Below are 17819 nucleotides of genomic sequence, written 5' to 3' on the forward strand. Positions count from 1 at the left end.
AGAGCCTAGAATTGAAGTTTCTGGATGAAAATGAGTCACCCTAAGATCCCTTTAGGGACAGTGAAGTTCTGTCATTGTGCTCCTGGAGCTGCTATGCCGTGTGCTTCACCCTGTAAGAAAAATGGGAGTGGGTCATCTGTCAAATTTAGATTGAATTTCTAATTTAATTAATTTGGACAATTGATTTAAATGTCTTTATTTGGTTTTAAATCCATGTTTATCTGTGGAAATGGAAGTGGCCAGACATAAGAGTTTGTGGAGCTCCCTCAGGCCAACATCAAGAGGAGCACCTTTAAAATATAGAGGCTGAGATGCGTGTGACAAATGTACACTCTGTTTGAGAACTTCAGATGCACAGGAATATCAATATTACCACTGTAACATGAAATTGTCAGCTTACAGGATCAGCACTGTCATTTGATTGACAGCAGTTGTGGAGTTGGTCTTTTCTTCGTGCCCCAGGGTGTGCTCTGCAGTTCCTGTGTCTCTGCTGGAAGCAGGCACAAGCACCTTGTGTTTGACAAGTTCAGTCTCCCCTTTGCCTGGATACTTCATCTTGTGCAAAAAAAAACCAATTTGCCTCCTGTCATCCACATTCTGGCTTATTTCACAGTTGTATTTGCAACAAGTTTGTTTAAAGCTTCAAAGACCCATTTGTATAGTTCTTGGCTGTCACAAATGAAGAGATGAACTTAATAGTTACTCCCTTTTCTCTACTTAAAGCTCTTCCTTTCCAAAAACCTTTAATTGTAGGTACCCCTGGGTAGCAAATCCACAGTACTCAGGTAATGTTTAAAACAAATTGTATTTTACTTGTCCAAGCTTGATTAGGATTTAAGTGTCTTTGGCAGAAATAAAAGATCAGTGAAAGTTCACACTTACTATATGCATAAGGAATATAAAATGGGAAAAAAAATCAATGCTCAGGAATTGTAGAGTTCAGTTTAAGAACTTGAACTTTCTGTGATTCTTCTCAATTACTTCATTTCCACGTTAACATCATCATTATGGATAAAGTGCCAGCTCCAGTATAATACTCTAAATTTGGAAAAATGTTTTAAGTACTCTGCACACGTTGCAGCTTAGGGGAGAAGAGAAGGTCATGGAATACGAAGCAGGAACCAGACTCACCTTTTGGGCTGTGGCACCTGCGAGATTCTGGTACACACTAAGGACCTGCTAAATCTCCAGCACTGGCTCTTCTCAGTGCTTGAAATTGCTGAAGTTTAGACATAGGCACAATTTCAGGTGAATGTGTGAGGTCTGTTTGTTCCTCAGCAGCTGCTGGGTTTGGTATTTTGTGAACTGACTGGATTTTTATCCCTCTTTTTTTCCCTAGGTGTTCACCTCCCACGGGCCTACTGTGATCATGCCAACCTGGTTCTGCTCTCGGGAATGGTTTTTCCATGTGGGGAGGTTTGATGAGGGTGGAAAGGTGAGTGGGGTAGGTGATCTGGAGTCCAGGAGCCATCCCTTTGTTTAACAACCTCTATCTGTTGTTAAGGAATAATAGGGAAGGGGTGTAGATGAAAACAGCTCTAAAAAACCTAGGTCATACCATTTTTAAAAAAAACAGTCCCCAACCAACTGAGGTTGTTTGGGAATAACCCTCGTGATGGAAGGACCTGCCTGAGGTTGACGTTGTAACACATCTATTGGATGTGTCAGCAAACCTGGGAAAAATAAAGGTTTTAGACATCCAAGCTCCACTTTGTCCCTGGAATAGATGCCAAAAACAGGTGAGCCCTTAGTTTGGTTCTGAGCAGGGTGAGGTTGGTTGCTGAAAGAAACTGGGAGGGAAGAAAGGTGAAGAATGGCAGAGGGACAAAAGTACCTTCACCTAAGGGGGAAGATTTATATCCCTGAGAGGAAAAAAGAAGGGCCATAAAACTGTTACCTCAAAAACTCATTTATCCACCTGTCCTCTTGTCAATCTTAGTTCTTGTGCTTGTCCTTGGGAGATTTTAAGTAGCTTCTGCTCAAGGATCAGGGCTGAGAGGTTACAAATTCAATCCCAGTGGTCTCAGAAGTGTTTTCCCCTGACAGATAGGTGTTCTTTGTCTTTATGAATTTCCTGTATGAGTTCAATTTGATTGCTTTAAGCTCATCAGTGTGTTTGTGGAATAAAATCCCTGGATGTCTGTTAGCAGTATTTATTGTGGTAGTTGAAATATGTTGGCAAATAGATCTAATTTAAACACATTTGGATCCATTTTGTGTGGTTTGGTTCCGAGAGGTTTGGCTTCCAGTGGTTTTGCTGAGATTTTAGGGCTAAAATGGGTGGTTCTGATTTTTTTTTTCCCAAGCTTTCATTTATTAGCACTCTAAAACAAATCTGCTAAGGCTATTTCCTATTTAATTATTTAAACTACAACAGATGATGATGATGATTATTATTTTTATAGCTTTAAAATGAAGCCCTTCAGTGCCATGCAGTGTGTGTATATATATACATGTGTGTGTATGTATGAGGATATACAAATATTATTCTTTGGGCTGCCAAAAATTATAATTATAAGGAGACAGCAGACAGAGAACTGAATTGTTTAGAGCAGTGAAAAGATTTGCCCTTAATTACATGGTGGGTGAGTGGAAGAGCTGGGAATGGTGCCTGGCTCCCAATACAATCTACATTTGCTGACCCATGCTCTTTATTGCTTTTTCATTATTATTTCTTATCATTGTATTTTCACTCTCTGAAGGATGTTTGACTTCTTGAGCGTTGTTAGTAAGCTCCAGAAAGAAAGCAAGCAAGTTAAAGCAGCAGCAACAATAGAACAGCAAGCCTAATGATAAAGTTCAAGAGGTTACGTTAAATAGACTATTGTTCTGTGCTTTCTGCTTTTCATTTTGGCTTTTTTTCCTCCTTGTTTTGTTTTTATGAGTTGGGTTTTTTCTGTTTTGCTCTCTCTGTGTAATTGTGTAGGAGCTATGCCACTGGTTATTCAGCTGTAGTACACTGACAATCTTAATCCTGATGATTTTTCAGCCACAATGCATGATATGTCCTTCCAGTTTGAAGAATTACCAGTGATAAGTTGAACTTATTGTTTGTCCCTATTGTGAGGTGTCCAACATGTCCAAGCTCAGACTCTGGCTGATGCAGAGGACCTTCAGAAAAATACCCTAAGAACAGGACAGACCTGAACAAAGCAGTGAAGTCAAACCTTTGTCTTCTGTGGGTTTAGAGGACACAAAATCAAGCCTTAAATCTTGAGCATTTAGTGTTACAAAGTGTTTAGCATTGCTCTGACTCGTTCATTTTCATTTGAAAAGAATCCTTTTAAAAGGAAAGGAAGTGTTTCTGTGTATCAGCAGAGCTGAGAATACTCTGAAGGGTTTCATCCCTGTAAGTTCTGACCTGAGCCAGGATCTGCATTAATCTGATCACTTCCATCTCCATTTTTGAGTTAGTGTTTATTAATGAGGCTTGCCAGTGTCACATTGCTGAAAGGAAACACAGAACAGGCCAACAAATCTCCGTGTTTTGGCCTTCTCCATTTGCTGAGCTGTTTCTTGCCAAAAAGCTGCATTTCTCATTTGAAATTAAATCCAAACACCTGTTCTTCGTATTTCAGTGCTTAGGAAAGAATGGAGGGTAATTCTTCCATGGGAGAAATTGTGATTTGATGTTGATGGTAACAGAGTGGGTGGAGTGATCAAATACAAATATATGTGCTATGGTGTCATCCTTTTTTTAATCCTTTTTTTATTCCAGATAGATATGTCTCTCTCCAGTCATTCAGGCTTTAGGTGAAATGGGTTTTTTCCATTTTTTTTTAATTCAGTCCTTTCTGATCAAGATCTGCATTTGTTGGAAGTGTATTCCTTTTAGATCCAAACAAAAGAATATCTTCATAAATGGTCTCTAAGAACCTGACAGGTTTTATATATTAATTAACTAAAATAAAAATATATTAATTAACTAAAATTGTATCTATTAATTAGCTAAAATTATTTATGCAATCTCTGATAAATTATAATAAAGCAGGAGTACTGAAAAGATTTTAGCAAGCCCTGATGGTGTTCTGAGACTGAGATAGTACGATGGAAGTGGTCACAATCCTATAAAGTAACATTTCAAATAGTATCCCCTGCTGGAAGAAGAGTCACATGATGAACCATATTTTTGACTTTTTTTTTTAGGAAACAAAAAGAAAATTATATTTTCATCAATTTTGGATAAAGAGTGCAGTACTTCCTTATTGCAAAAAGTAGCAGCACTTCCTAAACCCTTCAGAACTCCCATTTGACACTTGGTGTGTGACATTACCATGGGTGGCTTTGCTGCTGGAGTTTTTGGTGTCTCCTACTAAGTAGCACCATTGTTAAAAAGTAATAACCATGTCCAAAAGCATCACAAAAAATTGTGCTGAGGAGAAAAATGCCCATGTTCTGGTCTAATGTGAAAAGCAGATTTTAAAGCTGTGTCATCTGTTAGAGTGGGGAACTCCCCAGTTGTGTGCAGTGGGAGATGAGGTGCCTGTTATTAGTGAAGAAAAGTTATTTTTTCATGTGTCTGACAGAAATGCTGAGTACAAGGAGAGCTGTATAAATGAGCATTGCTGCCCTGCATGCAAGGGTGGAAAATTGCAGTCTTGGCTCTCTCCAGGCAGAATTACTCTCCACATCACAACTGTTACGAGCCAGACTTGTCTCTTTCTCTAGAATTTTACCACAACTTGGTTCCAAATTTCCTGTCACCCCCGTGTTTATCCTTCCTTTTTAAGTGTATGAAAACTGAAAATGGAGTGACAGCCTTAAAGTTCTGAGCTAATCTCAAAGTGTAAACAGGGGGAAATTATTCTTAATGAGGCCCAGATGGAATCGTGCATTGTAAAGCACCAGCCTTTCTCAATGTATTCTGTGCCTCTGAACAAAGTGTCTGGAGCTCAGTTTCATTCTATTTTTGTGATAAAAGGTCACAAAAAACACGAACTGAGGAGGTGTCAAAATACCCCTTTGAGCACAGGAGACTGTAGGCCATGTGGAAAGCTCTGAGGTAAATGTAGCTGTTAGGCACTCACTGATGCAATTTTCCACATTTCCCTGCCAGAGCACACAAATGTCATTCTGTTCAGAAAGGCAAGTGGTTATAATAATGCCTGAGAGGTAAAAGGCCAAGTAGGAATTTGGGTTTTTTGGAATGTGAATTAAAATACTCTCAGTCTGTCAGATAAGCTATCAAGATGATGTGGGGAAAATTGGGATAAAATACAGGCACTACTGGGCTTTTTTTGGTTTGTTTTTGGCTTGAAATAGTTAAGGCTGAACAGAGATCAATATTTGATGTAAAAAGCAGAGAAAAAGTGGTGGAGCCTGTGATTAATTACACTTTATAAGCTATTTGAAAATTCACCCCATACCCCATGTCTAATTATATTTTCTGCTGGTCTGTTATTAAATATCATTTACAATTTACCACCTCCCTTCCATTTGACTTCCCCATCATCTTTGTTTAACTGCGTTTCTCTGTGCCAAGACATTTGGATGAAAGCAACCTTTTGGAGTTTCCTTTAACCTGTTATTTCCTAAACAATAAAATAAATCCTAATGGGCTCTGGGTCCTGTAATCAAGGCAAAATGATGGAAAGGCATTTGGATGAGAGCCAAGAAATGAAGTGACAGATCTGCAGAAAGGGAGACTTAAGAATATCTTGGATAATCCTGTAGAAAAGCTATTAATAGCTATTTAATTCTTCCCATTCACCAGTTTTAGGCTCCTCTGAGGAATTAGAGTGATTTTTTTCTGTCCAACAATTACCCTGATGGTGCTGACTGGTTTACAAAATATTGCAGCCCAGTTTTCCTTGATGCCCCTGACCAAAAGGGAGGACCAAGCTTTTCCAAACCTGAAAGCTTTTTCCCCTGTGGAATGATGTACTTCTCCTGTCTTATTTGTCATTGCTGTTTATTATAAATGCGTGTATTCATGAAATAATGGTAGATCTCCCATTTTCACCAATCAGACTTCTCTGCACAGGCTAAATCTCCACTGGTTGTGCTGACAAGGATCTGCCATCTCTGGCAGAGTGCCTGTGAGCTGGGACAGGGCAGGGGCTGAGACAAGGCTGGATAGGGATGGGTGAGGAAGCTGGGACAGATTGATTCCGGTTTAGCAGTAAAAGGCAGCTTTTGTATTGTGGTGGTTTCTGTCCAAGTGAGCAAATGAAAGGACTTTCAGCCTGAAGTGCTGCTCTTGGTCATCCCAGCACGACCTCAGCAGGTGTTCATGGTTACAGCATTGCACAGGGCATCACTTGAATTAAAACTCCTCCAAAAATTGCGGGAACATAACAAACCCCTCAGGGAAACCTCCAGGCTTTGCCCTGGAAAGATCCCTGCTGATGCTCCTCATCCTTACTGATGGTGGAGGTGCATGAGTTGTAGCCAGAATTGCTTGTTGGGAGATGCTTGAAGCTCTTTGGAAAATGTTGAGGTGGCTGCAGTCAGAGCACAGTTTGCTGCCAGGAGTGAGAACAGTGAGCAAGAGAAGGATCATAGATAATTTAGTTAATCCCTGAACAAGGAGTTATTTTAACTCAAGTTGGGGTTCTGCTTGACACCCCATGGTGTATAAAAATCAATCCCCTCATCTGTACAACCATCAGCACACCAAGCAGTACCTGCCCAAAATACTGGGTCAGCAGAAACCCTTCCCCAGTTCAGTGGGAATGTGAAAAAATGAACTATGATTTTGCATTTGGCTGGTTAGAGCAGAGCAGGGGCAGGCTGTGCTTTTCTCTGGGAGCTGTAATTAGTTTATGCCTTTTTGCAGCAGAGGATGTGGGGTTGGGTTTTGCCTATAATATGGAAAATTCTGCATGTAGTCCAGTAACATGTAAACTGTACAATTTAATTGTATTTATTATTGCTGAAAGCTATTGATGTGGTAGCCTATTGCTGAAATGCTGGGTTAGTAATTGATACTTTTAGCTATGGATATTCATTTTCAAAAAATACATTAAAATATCCCTTTAGTGGTTAAACAGCTTTCTCTTTCAGAGCTGTGTTGTTTCACAAAGATTCCTGGTGTTTAAAATGCCATCTGGATCCAATAATAGATCTCAGCTGGGAAGGAACTCTTGTGTTGCAGCAAACTTACACGCTCAAGAGCCGTAGGAAGTCCCATCCCTGCAGGATCCGTAACACAGTCAACATTTTCCTCTGAAAAATGCGTGGCAGTGCTGCTCCTTTGTAATGTGAGAGGCCACTGCTGAGCAGTGCAAGGCACCTGCTCCTTCCTAGGCCCGAGTGCACTTTATTCCTGAGAGTTTCTGCCACTTAAAGGAAAGAAAAAGAGCCCTTGGAACCAAACAGTGTTTTTTGAAAGATCCTTTTCCTTCTGGAGGAACTCTTCTTAAATATACATATTAACAGTTGTCTAGAATAATGTAAATGCTTGTCCAAAAGAGAAGGAATTGCTGAGATTTATGTGACATAATCATAGATCTGTATCGAAATCTGGCTCCTGCAGCAAGCTGATATCTGCTGCACTTGTGCCCTGACACATGGCTCTGTGTGACCAAAAAAAAGGCTTGAACTTTTCTGCTGGCTCAGTATTTCTCTTCAAGTCCACAACAAGGAAAATATAGAAAGGGCTACAAGATAAATGGAAAGAAATTGATTTTGTGTTTTTCTTGTATTGGTGACTGTGGTTGCTGGCTGCCACTCCAGCTTCCCCCAGATTTCTTTTGTGGCTTTCAAAGTTGGTTCACAAAAGCATAAATTGTATCAAGTTGTCTAAAAGTTTTCTTCTGCATTGCAGCTCTTAAACCAGAAGTCAGACAAATGCCTACAAGGACGATCAATAGGTGCAGATGAGCTGCCCTTAGTGAGCAGAAGCCATTTAATTCAGAATGTGAGAATTCAAATCAGTGTCACACATGAACCAGGGTGAGGCCAGGAGCTGCAGAGTCCAGAGCTTGACTGGATTCTGATTTCTCCCAAGATTCATAGGCTCAGCTGAGTGGCCTGGAGTTGTTTTCCAGGGTTCAGAGAGTTTTTTGTCTCATTTCTCTTCCACTCCCACACCCTCTGGCTACTCAGCCTGGTGGGGATGAGAAATAGTCACTGAACTGTATTGCTCTCATTACTAGAGGGCCAGTCCAGCACTCTAATTAGAGAATCTCATTTTCTTAATTATGGAAGAAACTCAGAAGCTGTAGTAATAGGGGAAAATTTCAATTAATATATTTTTTTTACTTGTACTCTTATTATTTTTCTGTGTTGAAATAGAATGGTTAAAATTGAGGTTGAGGTTTATGACCTGGTTATTCATATGTGTCATAGTGTCTACAGAAAAAAAAATATTTCAATCTCCCCACCTTCTTTTCCTTTAAAATTTTGTCATTTTATCTTTCAGCTTTTTGTTGTTCCTACACTTAAATGTTTTCTTTGACCCACCGGTTTTATAAAAGGGAGCTTTTTAGTCTGCTAAAAACTATGTGACCTTTTAAACACTGTATTGTAGGGAAGAAATATCTATTTAAACATGAAAGAATGAAATGTTCTAGTATTTCAAGAAGTTATAGCTTTGCAAAATATAAATGAACACTACTTCTTTTACCTTCTGTGGAGGACTTTAAAGGTGGGTTTATGCTTTCATATGGAAATGGAAAACAGAAATGGAAAAATGGAAATAAGTTCTATGAGCCATATAATTGCCCTTCTGACACTGCATCACTTGCATGAAGATTCTCTGATTTTTAAGTGGAAAATGTTGAAATGGTTGTGAAATCCCTAATTTTTCCTAGAGCCTGCCAGAGCCACAATTGCAGGAGCTTTTATCCTGTAGTGTTTTCAGCAGCAGTGGGTGCAATCCCATAAGGATGAATGCACCATGGAAGGAAGTTTCAAAAAAAATTAAAAAACTATTTTCAGATGTTGCCTCATTTTGAGGTTGCCTTTATTGCAGTTTTTATTGAAGCCTGTCATTATGGGGCCTGAGTCACCTTTCCTAAGTAGAGACCAGCATTTGTATGACAGCCAGAGAAAGAAGGAGAATTCCAGTAAAATGAGAAAAAAAAAACCTTCTCAAGTCACTGATCCTTTGCAGTACAAACTGTTTGGTTACATGGAACTTTAGGCTGCACAAACTGTTTAGCAGCTGGGTCTCTCTTTCTTTTGGATTCACCTGCACCAAGCTTGAGATCCCTGTCAAAATGAGATGATGTTGATTTTTCCACCTCTGTCCTTGCCCTTCATTTAGAAATAGCACTTCTCATTCAGCAGCTTTAGCTGCATTTATTTCATGACCCATTAGAGAAGTTCATTGGGACATACAAAACTAATAGTATAGAATCAGAGATGGACTTGGGTTGGAGCTTAAAGATTTTCTTGTTTCACCTCCAGGACACTTTCAGGTTGCTCCAAGCCCCATCCAACCTGGCTTTGGGGAGTCCACACCCAAAATTTATGAGTAACAATTCTGTTGAACCATATTCATTTGGCAGAGAAAGAAAACACCTTCAGATGTAACTGAATACTGATCTAATAGCTGTTTTCTGTTGCAGGGTGTCCCAGAGGATTTGTTGTTTTTTTATGAACATCTCCAGAAGGGTGGTGGAGTCTTTCGAGTGAACCATTGCCTCCTGCTCTACCGGTACCACCCCCAGGCTGCCTCTCACTCTGTCCTAGAGTAAGCTGTGCTTTCCAGGAGAATTTCAAAGTTGGTTTTATTTTGGATCATCAGCAGCAAAGATGGTGAAACTGCATTGGGGTTTTTAATTAGGATTTTTAATATGTAAAAATTTAATTCTCATGTTTTTTGATGTATGAACCATAATGTAAAAAAAAAATGTTGAAATGTTGCGGCCTAATTTCAAAATCAACTGCCTCAATATTTAAAAAGTAAACAGAAACTTGTAATACCAACAAAAATGGTCTTTTGAAAAACAAAAAAAAAGAACCAGACCAAAACCAAACCTTTAATCTGATAATGTGCTGTCTTTACATATATTATTTTCTTATTTTAAAGGGTCTAAACCACCTAAATCAGATAACGAGGTTTGAAAAATCCCTGAGGATGTTTAGGAGTAATTATCTCAGGTGCTTCCTTGTAAGCTGCTTTTGTTGCCTGCTGCCTTTCCTGGGCTGCTCAGCCCCTAAAGGAGGTGTTAAATTGCTGATTCCTCAACGTGCTGCAAGCTGAGCCAAAGCTGTTCCCATCTCTTATGCATTGACATTAATAAAAAATTACACAGGTTGTGCTGTCCTTTAGGAATCCCATGCCAGAATCACAGTGGTAATTAAGTAAGCTGTTTGCTTACTGATTAATGATATGAGTACACTTTTCCGACAGTCATGTTTGTAGAACTTTGTCGAACTGACCAGCAAAAATGAACATTTCTGGGTACATTTTTGTTACCATGCCTGTATTGTTGCATTGCTGCACATATTGTAAAACAGGTAAGTCCCAAAAATAGCCCACTCATGGTTAATGTCACTACAGATCTTCATAAATGTGAATATCTATATAAAATCATTTAACTATGGGAAGGTCATTCAAGCAAATAGTACATATGATTTTGATTTTGCAAACAAGCATGAGATAAATTATTTTCCATTTTATTCATGTTGAAATGTAAAGATTTCTCTTTTTTTTCCTCTTTTACTGTGTGATCCTTTTGGCAGTTAGTGACCAACTTTTCAGCCACGCATTATGGGACGCTAAAAACTCTTGGAAACCTTTTGCTTCTATCTGTGGGAAAGCATCTAATTCTTGGAAATTAATTTGTTTTGAATTTACTGCAAGCTGTTGCTTATTCAGATCTCCAAGGCTGTGTGGCACAAGCACCCTGAATTACAGCATCCTGGGGGAATGTGGAAATGCTGTGAGCTCTTTCAGATGTGCAGGGTGCCTGTCCAAATTGGCGCCTTCCTTGTCTCATTCTAAGAAATCAGGAGAGCTGCTCTTCCTCTTGGCTTCCTGCTGGTACTACTGGGGATGATATTTGGTGTGGCTTTCCAAACATGAGGTTGTGCAACAACTCCTTGTCCTGGCTCATTCCCTTGTTTGTTGCCCGAGTTCTGAAGGGTTCCCGGTGTTTGTGTCTGGAGACCGAAGTGCACGTTGAGCAAAAGGAGATTAATGGACTCATCACAAAGTTGGGTCTTGCCTAATTTGCCTCTTGGTCATTCCACCTTATTTAATGCATGTTCTGGCTTTTCTAGAAGCCTTTTTTCTTTATATGGTGTGTTTTGTTGAGCAGTTTTCTGTGGTGTTTTGCTTTTTGCCATTGGCCCAGGTCATCTTTAAATTTTGAGTTAGCCTAGACCTGGATTTGGAGGTAGTAACTCACCAGCCAAATTAATATCTTGTCTGAGATCAAAATGATGTTTGTAGGAAAGTTGATTTTTTTTTATTACACTATATACCTGGTTTCAGTCTTAAAAACCATAGCAGGACATTTTTATACAAAGGTGCATCATTCATTCTTTCCAGCAAAGACAACAGTCACTCGTAGCCTATGATGGTTTCAGTTTATGTGGGTGTCTTTCAGAACCTTCCAAGGGGAAAGAAGCCTCACTTCATTTTCAGACTTCCTAAAATATGTGTAAAACTGCTTGGCAAGTGACGTTTGGTTCTTTTATTTCTTTAGTTAGGACGTATAATTGTAAACACTCATGTGCTTTAGGTCATTTCCTATGATTCGTATCCTTCTGGAATACATATCTGGAGTTGAGAATATCTGTGAAGCAGGAAACTAAATCTTATTTGCATTCTCCCTTACCCTGGAGGCATCAGTCTGCATTATTAAATGTTTTGGGTGTGTGACAGAATCTGCATGAAGTTCAGTGTCTGTATTTAGATTTCATTGGGTGCATGCAGACATATGAATGTTCTCATTGTCATTTCATCCAAAGTCTGTGGTGGATACCTGCTGGATTTTGAGAAACTCCTCTCAGCTAGGAATTCACAACACAAAATCCCACTTTTCATATCTCTTGGATCTAAATCACTTTATTTGGTGTTGTACCCTAGGGTTGTGTGTACTCAGTGCTGCACGGCCACATTAAATTGATGTGAGACCATAGCAGAGTTTAGAGTGAGGAATACTGGAGTAAGAAAGTCTAATGTATAATAAAAACGTGTTAAAATTCACAGATTATTATCTTGCTAAAGGGGAGAGAAAGGAACTGTATATGCAACAATACCTCACTGTGAGATGAAAGTGAGCTTGGAGTGAGGTGAGCAATAAAAAATTGCACTTGTCTTTAGGTAGTGCAGCTCATGAAGACAGGTGGTTGGGGCATGCACTAATCCTTGGAGCAGTTTGCAAGTGTTTAGTCAAGACAAATTTAATACATGTGGAAAAGAGGGTTTGTACTTTCTGTCCAAGATCTGAGCAATTCCCTCTTACACAGAAAAGGTGAGGTGCACCTTCAGTAATTTCAGTTCCCCTGTGCTCAGAACGAGCATGATACTGCTCTGCAGAAATAAGCAGAATTACATAATCTATTGAAAACATCTGGTTTCAGGCACTGGAAGCTTCCAGTGTTATCTGAGCGAAGAGGAACAGGCATTAGTGTGAAACACACATTTGGCTGTTTCAGAGGTGCTCTGAGGCCAGGTCTTGGATCTGTGGTGAGCACAGGAATGCCTCCTTCATTTCCTGCACAAACATACACGGCCAAAAATAGGCAGGAGAGAGGAATAACATACTCCTGTAGAGCTGAAATTAAGATGAGGTCAACTGCATTTTTATCTTCTATGCTTGCATTTGGCACTTCAATTAAACATGGAAACTAATGACCTCATTAGATTCTTGAAAAGTAAATGCCATTAACATTGATAGTCTCTCTCTTAATAAGCCTTTCATGAAAAATAGGCCACAATGCAAACCATGCCTCAGCTAATGACCCGTGACCTGAAGATGAACTCAGACATTAATAGAACCTATTAACAGTGTAAATGTAATAACTCAGTGGGACGATATAGTCCAGCAATTAATAAGTTCACATGAAGTTCAACAGAACAACAACGGCAAAAAAATCAGTTTATTCACCACTATGGCCAAGGTTCAAACAGGATTTATTTCTGAATTTCCTGTGGATGGTAAGGGCCTTGAATTCTGCATGCAACACTGGCTGTAAGGGATTTGCTTTTTCAGCTCTCACTGTGATGATGAAGTTCTCTGGTTTATCAATCAGGTGAGGTGCACCTCGCATCCAGAACTCTCTTACCCTGCCATCAATAAAAGGGCCCTGGAAGAGGATGCTCACTTGGGCAGCTCCTCTTCCTGCCTGGTGTTACCTGAGCACTGTGCAGGGCCAGCACAGGCAGAAAAGGTCAGATTTATGGATCTATAGTATTTCTGTGGATGGCAATCCATGCCTAAAATTCCAGCACTGTTCAGGATATTGGGCTTGTATTTCTGCATTGCTCAAGTACTTGTACATCTGTCTTTGCTCTGTGGATTCACTTATGTGGCCTCGCTGGGGGAAGGAGGGGAAAGGCAGTGCAACAATATGGCGAGGTTTGACTGAGCTCAGACATTAAATCATGTTGCTTTTATTGTCACATTATCTTTCATTTCAAAATAGGAGTAGAGCAGATGTTTCTTGACTCCTGTATTCAGTCAGTAGGGTCACCACACATTTTTAACAGAGCTCCATTGTTGCATTACTTGGGTGGATGGTCTGGTAATAACTACTTGGGGCTGAGGAACACACGGTGTAGTCATTCTCACCCTCTGCATGAATACCCTCGTTTCACTCCTGCAGGATTTTGGCTCCTCTTCTTCCTCCCAGGCTCCATAACTGATGAGCATTGAGGGGCCAGGGCAAGTGAGATCTTAGGAAAATTATATAAGCCTCAAAAATGACATTTCAAGTGGAAATACTCCTAACATTTCTTTTACAAAGTTGTGACAACAAAATGAAAGGAATGGGGGAAATAATGTATTTCAAGATTTGGGGTCAAGAAAGAGCATTAGGATATGGGAACAAATTTGTACATTGAGAAGAATTTTGTCCCACCTTCTGGCTGAGGAAAATCTTGTGAACTGAATACAGGCTTGGACATGGTGCTAAAGGCTGCTGCAAATTGCTTGCTCTAATCTTTTGTGAGATGGGTAGGAGAAGCTGTCTTGATTTGGAGTTGATGCAGAGTAATAATACCTCCTAGGTTTTGCTGGTGGCTGTGAATATGTAATAATGCATAATCTGAAAATAGCTGTGAGAATCATCTCTGAGTAGTGGTTTGTACAACTTCTGGATCGTTTCAGGCATTTTCTTTAATTACCCTTTGCACGTTGCGGCAGCTCCTGTCTGCTGCACCTGCACTGGCTGCTGAAGGATGGGAAAATGGCATTCCCTTATCCCTCCAGGCAGGAATCCCAGTTATCTCTTCTGGAAACATCAAAAAAAAAAAAAAAAAGTGGCAACTTAGGTGAACCGGAAACCTGAAGGGAATAACCGAAACTCTCTCCTTTGACACCTGTAAGCTCCCTTCTGCCTCAGCCTGTGGGATTGTTTGTGCAGAGGGAGTTCTCACAAAGATGAAGCCTGTGAGTGTCACTCTAAAAAGCTCAGTCCTAAATTCCCCCCTAAGTTCTGTGTTTATCTGGTATCTCAGCTTGCACTGTTAAAAGTATTTCAGGGTTAACTCAAGACTTCAAAGTGTTTGATAGAACTTAATTTTTTCATTGAAAACACACAATATGGAGGTGTGAGTGCCACTGTGATATTTTATGAAAAATCCCTTCGCCGGGATTTTTCTCCTGAGAAGCTGAGAAGCCTCAGAAAAGAAATGTAAACAATAATTATCTGATTGCTTGGAATGGGGTTTGGAGGTTGCTAACCAACAGGTGCATCTTTGGTTGGTTCCATGTGAATTTTGTTTAATTAATAACCAATCCCAGTCCAGCTCTGTTGGGATTCTGGTCAGTCACAGGTTTTTATTATCATTCTTGTCTATCCTTCTGATGTCTCCTTTCTCTTTCTTTAGTATAGTTTTAGTATATCATTTTCTTTTAATATCATGTCAAATCAGCCTTCTGAGAACTTGGAGTCAATTCTCATCTCTCACCTCGTCTGGGGACCCTCGCAACACCACAACCATGTGAGCTTCAAATGCTTTTCTGTGGGCATTGTCATAAGAATGCCTCATAGTGATGCAAGAAAAACATCCCAACTGCTGGGTATACTGGCTTTGTTTTTACAGCAAAGTACATATTTAAGAAAGTTTTTTATTGTTGGTAAATGAAGCTGTCAGACAATATTCTTGTGGTTGAACAACAACCCAATTAATCTGGAGTTTAATACCTTTCATACCCTTTTATTTCAGAGTGTAGTTCTCTTACAGGTTTTGCCCACTTGCTTTTCCAGGATAACATTGATAGGTGAGATGAGTCGGTAAATCTCCTTCAGTCTGAAATCTTCATGTGTGATTAACAACTCTGAGATTTGGTCTGATTGAATTTTACCTCAGTGGGGCACTGAGGCTCTCATGGCCTGGACAGCAACCACAAACTGTCTGGAAGAACCAACACTGCTGTGCTGGGACCTCCATCTCCATGAAAATAAAAACATCTTTTATAAGCCTGGAGGTAGATTGCAGTGTTTGCACTGCACCTAGAAATTAGTTACAAGTTCTTTTCATGCCTTGTAAGGCTGCCTGGTTTTTTACTTTAGTTTCCTTAATGATGTAAACTCAAGTGGAAAAGAAACCTGCTAGTGCCGCTCAAGCCAACAGAAGAGATTCTGAAGATCCTTTGGAATGTAATATGGTGTTATCCTTCTGAAGTCACATTTCAAAGGAAAATCACTTTAAAAAGCTTTCCATTTATGTGCAAAGCAATAATCTTCCTTTTTAGAAGCACGCAGAAGCTCTAAAATGTCTAGTGAAGTGATCCTGGAAAAATACTTGACCTTCATATTTTGTTCCTTAAACTTTCCTTTGGGACTGCAGTATGCTCTCATGAACATGGAAAAAGGCAAGTGTCAAAGGATGCCAGCAGCAGTTAAAGCTTTGCAGCAGGAATGCATCTTGTGGTTGCATTAGAAGAGATTTTTGATCAAATCCAAAATTTTCTTTTTCCCCATTAGTTGAAATGCTGGTGCAGAGCCATCATCCTTGGAACTGTGAGGAAATTTTATTTGTGCACGAAGTCTTTTCCAAGTTATCAGAGCAGGATCAGTGATGAAGTGCTGAGCAGGATCTGGCTGTGCTGAAGTGAAGTGGGGTCACTGTGTCCTATGAGGGTTGTGTGGTCTTCAGAACATAACTGGGGCTGTGAAGGAATGATGCAAATAAGAAAATGGAAAACTCCACTTGAAGTTTGCCTTAAATAAGGAGACACCCACTAGGGGTGCATCAGAATTCCCTGGGAAAGAAAGTTACAGCTCAAGGTGCCTTGTTCAAGAGATGTATGTTAGGAAGTTTCATTTGTCAAATTGAGGAAAACAATTTATTCTCTTTAGGAAACTGTTTAATAAGTCTGAGGTGGGTTCCTAGTTAATGAATATTAAATGTATGCTGGAAATAAAGCAGATGTTTTTAACAGCAGGCAGTTTTCTCTAAACCATGATAAATGTTGCAGTCTTAAATATTACATTATAGGGTAGAATACACAAACTCAAAAAAAAAAGCAGTAGTTGTCCAAGTGGATTTGCCAGTTGGGAGAAATGGACCATGAACAAACTGCTTTCCTTGACATTGTTTTCTCTTTCTGAGAACCTGTCTTGAACTTGTTGAAGATGTCAGCAGCTCTTCAGTGTCTAAGGCTGTAAACTTGACGAAATGTTTTTTGTGTGAGAACTTCCACGGAGTTTCTTCTCTACATTTCCCTCAGAAATTTCTAGTTTAATGTTCTGATGTGATTTAATATTTTTTTTTGTATTATATGAATCCCTTTGGTTAGGTTTACCTGTAAGTGAGTGTGTACATGTGCACATAGCTCTATAATAATGCTCAAACAAAATCTGCCCTTTTTCCAACTCTCCAGGGAAACCATCTGGAATCACCGAGTCAGGTTCCTCGAGGACAGAGTCCTGAGCTCCTGGACATCATTCACCATTTGGAATGCTGGCAAGCAAGGCAAGAAGCTCTACAGAAGCTTGTCACCAGCTAATCAGAAAAAGGTGAGCTGGAAAGTGACATTTGTCCAAACCCACTTCTTCTTCATATGCCCCCGTGATGCTGCTAATCTAACCCAAAGTACTAGTTAATAATGTATATAAATTGGGGCAATTCTCAGTATTCTGTGTGATGTATTTCTTCTTTTAAATTGCCATGATATTTTATTTAGAGCTTATGGTGGGCATGGAGAGCAAGAAATGCACCATGTTGCTGCTCAGCGCAGTAGTAGGTGAGCCAAAGCTGCAGTAGGCAGGTACTCAGGGTGAGTAGAGCAGCTCTTTATTTGGGTTGTGAACTCTTTATTTGGGTGCTGAACTGCTTTGTCCAGGGTCATCCACAGCTGTATAATGTTTGCCCAGTTCCAAAGTGGATACTGGACACGTCTCTGGTCACTGTGAGTCCCTTTAGAAAGGGATGGATTGCCAAAAAGGATTTGATTGCCAAAAAAAAGGGTTTGGTGTGGGCTGAAAGGGTGAGCAGAAACTGCTGGACATGGCTGTCCCATTCACAGTCAGCTGAAAATGCTGGGATTTGGCAATGGCAGATATTTCTCAGGATAGATTTGTCCAAGAGTCTAAATACCTTATTTTTATAGCATTTTCTTGTGTGCAATAACTTTGTGTTAGATAAAGGCTTTAGGGCTAATGTCAAATGGCTGTTTCTTATAAAGAGCCACAGAACATTCATTTTATTGCTGCGTGTGTTTTTCTTTTCTTAAGAATATGGATGGGAA

General features: G+C 39.8%; 1 protein-coding gene across 3 annotated transcripts in view; it reads left to right on the forward strand.

Annotated features, from left to right (window-relative positions):
- The window catches only part of B3GNTL1 (UDP-GlcNAc:betaGal beta-1,3-N-acetylglucosaminyltransferase like 1), a 107817-nt gene that overhangs the window by 74506 nt on the left and 15492 nt on the right, over positions 1–17819 (forward strand). For all 3 annotated transcript variants that reach the window (XM_030962326.1, XM_030962328.1, XM_030962329.1), the window contains exons 7-9: positions 1340–1435; positions 9516–9640; positions 16953–17088. In XM_030962326.1, the coding sequence (XP_030818186.1) occupies positions 1340–1435; positions 9516–9640; positions 16953–17088 (357 nt within the window). The remainder of the gene's footprint in view (positions 1–1339; positions 1436–9515; positions 9641–16952; positions 17089–17819) is intronic.

The sequence above is a fragment of the Camarhynchus parvulus genome, chromosome 18, assembly GCF_901933205.1.
Source record: "Camarhynchus parvulus chromosome 18, STF_HiC, whole genome shotgun sequence".
Lineage (NCBI taxonomy): Eukaryota > Metazoa > Chordata > Aves > Passeriformes > Thraupidae > Camarhynchus > Camarhynchus parvulus.